General features: G+C 37.3%; 1 protein-coding gene across 2 annotated transcripts in view; it reads left to right on the top strand.

Moving 5' to 3' along the window:
* GLE1 (GLE1, RNA export mediator) overlaps positions 1 to 3,647 on the top strand; it is a 25,643-nt gene extending 21,996 nt beyond the window's left edge. Inside the window, exons 14-16 of one of the 2 annotated variants that reach the window (XM_019510598.1) lie at positions 431 to 513; positions 748 to 811; positions 2,046 to 3,647. In XM_019510598.1, coding sequence (XP_019366143.1) covers positions 431 to 513; positions 748 to 811; positions 2,046 to 2,114 — 216 coding nt within the window. In that variant the 3' untranslated portion in view covers positions 2,115 to 3,647. Of the gene's footprint in view, positions 1 to 430; positions 514 to 747; positions 812 to 2,045 lie in introns of those variants that run through there. The other variant, XR_002096207.1, reaches the window with a different exon arrangement.
* The last annotated feature ends 351 nt before the right edge of the window (positions 3,648 to 3,998 follow it).

The raw sequence follows: 3,998 nt of genomic DNA on the forward strand, positions 1-3,998 counted from the left end.
TAATAGCTGATTGAATCAGCTATTAAATAAAAGCGCCAAAAAAAGCCCCACTAAAGCACCCAATCTATGCAGATATCAGGCAAGCCAGGTCCAACTAATGCAATGCCTGTTCTAGGCGTGTGCTGGGCTTGATGCAGGAGCACGCTGGTTTTAAAGTAGAGTGCTGTTTTGGGGAGGTGGGGGTTGGTTGGTTGGTTGCTTGCTTGCTTGCTTGCTTGTTTTTAATGTCTTTAAGCAGTCTTAGTAGTTTTCCTTGTTTGATGTCAAGTCCAAATACTTTTCCTGGAGTTTGATGCAGTGTACAGGCAGCCTTTACTGAACGGATTCTCAAGCATTTTGCTTTCAGCATATAAATGAGTCTCTTTCATGAATATAGTTCCCACATCTGAAACCTGATGTTCATATGCCCCTGTGGCTTTCTGTGCCATAGGTGTCTGGCAATGCTCTCATGAAGCAATACCAGGTACAGTTCTGGAAAATGATGCTCCTTATTCGAGAAGACTATTTTCCCAGGTAAGAAACCTGTAATTAGACACCTGAAAAATTTATGATGGAACTTTCACTTTTACATTAGGATTAAATGCTTTTGCATTTTTGTATTTGGATCTACCCATGTTAGTGTCCCTGATGACTGATAAAAATGTTCATCTTCTCTTATAATTGTCATGACACCTTCTGTTTTTAAATTCTTCTATCCTATTTTAAGATTTTACTTTTTAGAGCTCAGTCTTGTTCATCTCTCTGCAGGATTGAAGCAATCACCAGCTCTGGACAGATGGGTTCTTTAATGCGTTTCAAGCAGTTCTTGGAGGTAAAATACTTTTGTATTTGGGCTTATTTTCCTTTCCCCCCATCCTCTTACAAATGTCTTGTTCAGTCAGCAAGGCTCCTGATGCCTCCTGATTTCTCCCCCTCCCAAAAAAAATGATAAGACTTTTTGGTCCATTCTGATTTTATATGGTTTCTTTCTTAGTCTATTCAGCTGTCATCATGGTTGATTTCAAAACATGTTCCGTTCACCCTCTCCGCCCCCTCAAATTTTTTGGATGGGTGTGATTCTACAAGAAAATTCTTTCAGTTACTCAATGATGTCCTCTGGGATGGTGGTTGCAGTGAGAGGAGAAACTTCAGCTCAGGATTTACAGCTGTGCTGAGTCATTGTATTTTATAGGAGCTAGGCCTCCATGTTCTCACGGGGAGTGCTGCACAGATCAGATATCATGTGAGCAAATAAATTAGCCAATAATCTTAGAGTAGACTTTTGGACTATACTGCACAACCCCACCTAGCTTTATACTCATTGTATGCATTCTTTGAAGAAAGGTTTTACAAAGGTGTTAAGTACTAAACATCTATATAATTCTTATTTTGAAAGAGCTTTGCTGAGAGTGACTGAACTTAATACATTTTCACCTACCATCAGCTTGTGAGGTTCTTGTTTTGAAACAGCTATTTTTACTAACCGAACCTTTAAAGAGCAAGTGTGTGATAGCTATAGCAAGAGTTTCTCAAAACAAATTTGAAAAGAAATATTTAATAAATTAGAGATGGATTCCTTACTAGGTTATAAATTTGAGTTTATTTCTCTAATTGCATTTCAAACATAATACAATGAAACTTTGCAAATAAGAAGAAAACATAAAAATTTGAACTGTGAGATAAAGGTTTGTTGCAAGCTGCATTAGATGAATACAGAATCATTATCAGTTATTTGTATATTTAGCAATCTGGGCATGCATTATTCCAAGCTGTTTGAGCTGTCTTTTCAGTGTTTAATGAGTAGACCATAAATCCAGTTCTTTATTCAAATTCATTCAGTTGGCCAACTTAAAATGGTCACATTTGGTTAATGGTATTTGTTTCTGTTCCTGCATTTATAGCACCCTTTCTGGGAGGAGTTTTCTGTGCATTTTGACTACATTCCCTGTAGTGTGGTGCTTGTGGAAATTTCTGTAATGCAGTCAGTACTCTTCCTATTGTATGGAATTGCTTTCACTGGTTTTAAAAGAACTGTTTGGTTTTGTTTTATTTCCTTCCTCCTCCAGAAATGTTTGCAGAAGCAGGAAATTCCTTTACCGAAAGGTTCTCTGCAGTCATCTTTCTGGAGGTCATGAGGCAGATCCTTCCTATTTTCATCTTCACAAGAGTCGAAAGGATTTCCTGGTCTGGCTTCCTGTTTCATTTGGGGATAAAATAAAAAAAATAATTTCTATTGTGTTTTTAACATGGGATTTATGTTTTATGTTGAACAGTGTTTCAGGAACGCTTCTTTGTCTAATTTATTTTGCAAATTATTTTAAATTATTCTGTTAAGATTTGATTAACTTTGTAGACGTTATTGTGCAGTAAATTATGGAATATCAGATACATCTTCATGTCTTTACTGTGTTGTTTAATAAGTGTCAAATCTGTGGAAAGTATCTCAAAGTTACATTGGACTCCAGAGTTTATAGTAAGTGGTGACACTCGGGGATTTTGCACACAATTGACAGTCTGTCCAGGCTTTTACGTGACACAGCAGAAGTGGAAGTACTTCAAGGTTTTATGGAGCCTTGGATATACTGAGGTCAAAATATAAAAAATTAAGCTTCAAAAATCTATTTTTGTATTTCATGTGTTCAGTTGTTTAATTATGTTGATATGGTTGCATCCTGTGGAAAAAAATGTTTAAATTGCTAGCCTAAAAGTCCCCAAAAATAGGTAGAGGTGGTTAGGCTTACACGGCTGCTCTGATTTCTGTTGAATGTCACTTTGCTTTGAGAAACTCAGTATTATCTGGGGGGAGATGCTTTTCTCTGGGGAAGACCTTTTAAAATGAACAGCTTTTTAATGTTTTAAAAACCTTGCTCTTCCATTGCAAAAATGTCTTTATTTATATTGGACAGACTTGATTTTTATAATTACAATAGGTGATACGTTGTCTGCTAAAGAACATTTCACTTCACTGAAAAAAAGATTTGCAGGTGTGCGAGTGAGTAAGTAAGTAAATAAAATGTAGTATTTTCACCAAGAGTTTCTAGAGAGAACTCTGCATTCATGATCCATTGCATGAACTGAAAGTTAGGGTTAGTCTAAAAAGTAAGCATGGAAGAATACTTAAGAGACCATACAGATACTTTTGCTGTTATGTGAACAGAAAAGAAGTTTCCTTGGCTTGTTCCAGTATGAACTGAAATGTAACACAAATGTATATTTAAAAAGAGCCTTTATAATTTTAACCAGTTTCTTTCTTAACAAGGAATATATCAGTTTAACTGCAGATTGTGTATACAGTATGGTGATAATTTTATCCTGTGCTAATGTAATGGATTATGATAAAAAAATAGTTCATTTTAGAAACTTACTTGGGGGGGGGGGGGAAATCATGCTTAAACTTTGCAATTTTACTACTTTCTGTGGGTGCCTGGAAAGGTGATCAAGCAAGGCTCTGAGCATCCTTATTGGGTCACTCCATGGGGTATATGTTTATGGTAAGTGAGATTTTGGATGTGATCTTTGACATTTAGCTGATGGTATGCACTCCATGACATGCTGCCTTTCAATGGCCTATGTGAAATCTGTTTATCTAGTTCCTAGCTTCCATGGTTCTGCACTTCAGAAAGCCCTTACCATCCTCACAGCTGGATAGCAATTTAATGCTGACAGGGAAAAGAGAAATGAATAGGGAAATTAAAATGACATCCTCTCTGGAGAGGTGGCTCACCCACAAAAAGCATCGGGCAGTCTGGGAAAGCTGCTCCTGGCATTGCATGTTATGTGCCTGTTTGAATAAATAGACCAGTAGCTTTTACTCCAGGCCCCTACCCTTCCTGCAGCTTTTCCCACCACGTTCCTAATATGCTTCAGTCATATCCTGGATGGGTCATTTCAGATGGGGAGATAGTTTGCAAACTTCTTTATTTAGCCTCTCAGCTGAGATTTAACGCTTCCTAATGAGAGCTGACAGCTGTATTGCGGTTTTGTCCTAACTGAAAGTGGAGCGGGACTGCACAGTACTC

This window comes from Gavialis gangeticus, unplaced genomic scaffold (assembly GCF_001723915.1).
Source record: "Gavialis gangeticus isolate Ggan-Ray unplaced genomic scaffold, GavGan_comp1, whole genome shotgun sequence".
NCBI classification, from domain to species: domain Eukaryota; kingdom Metazoa; phylum Chordata; order Crocodylia; family Gavialidae; genus Gavialis; species Gavialis gangeticus.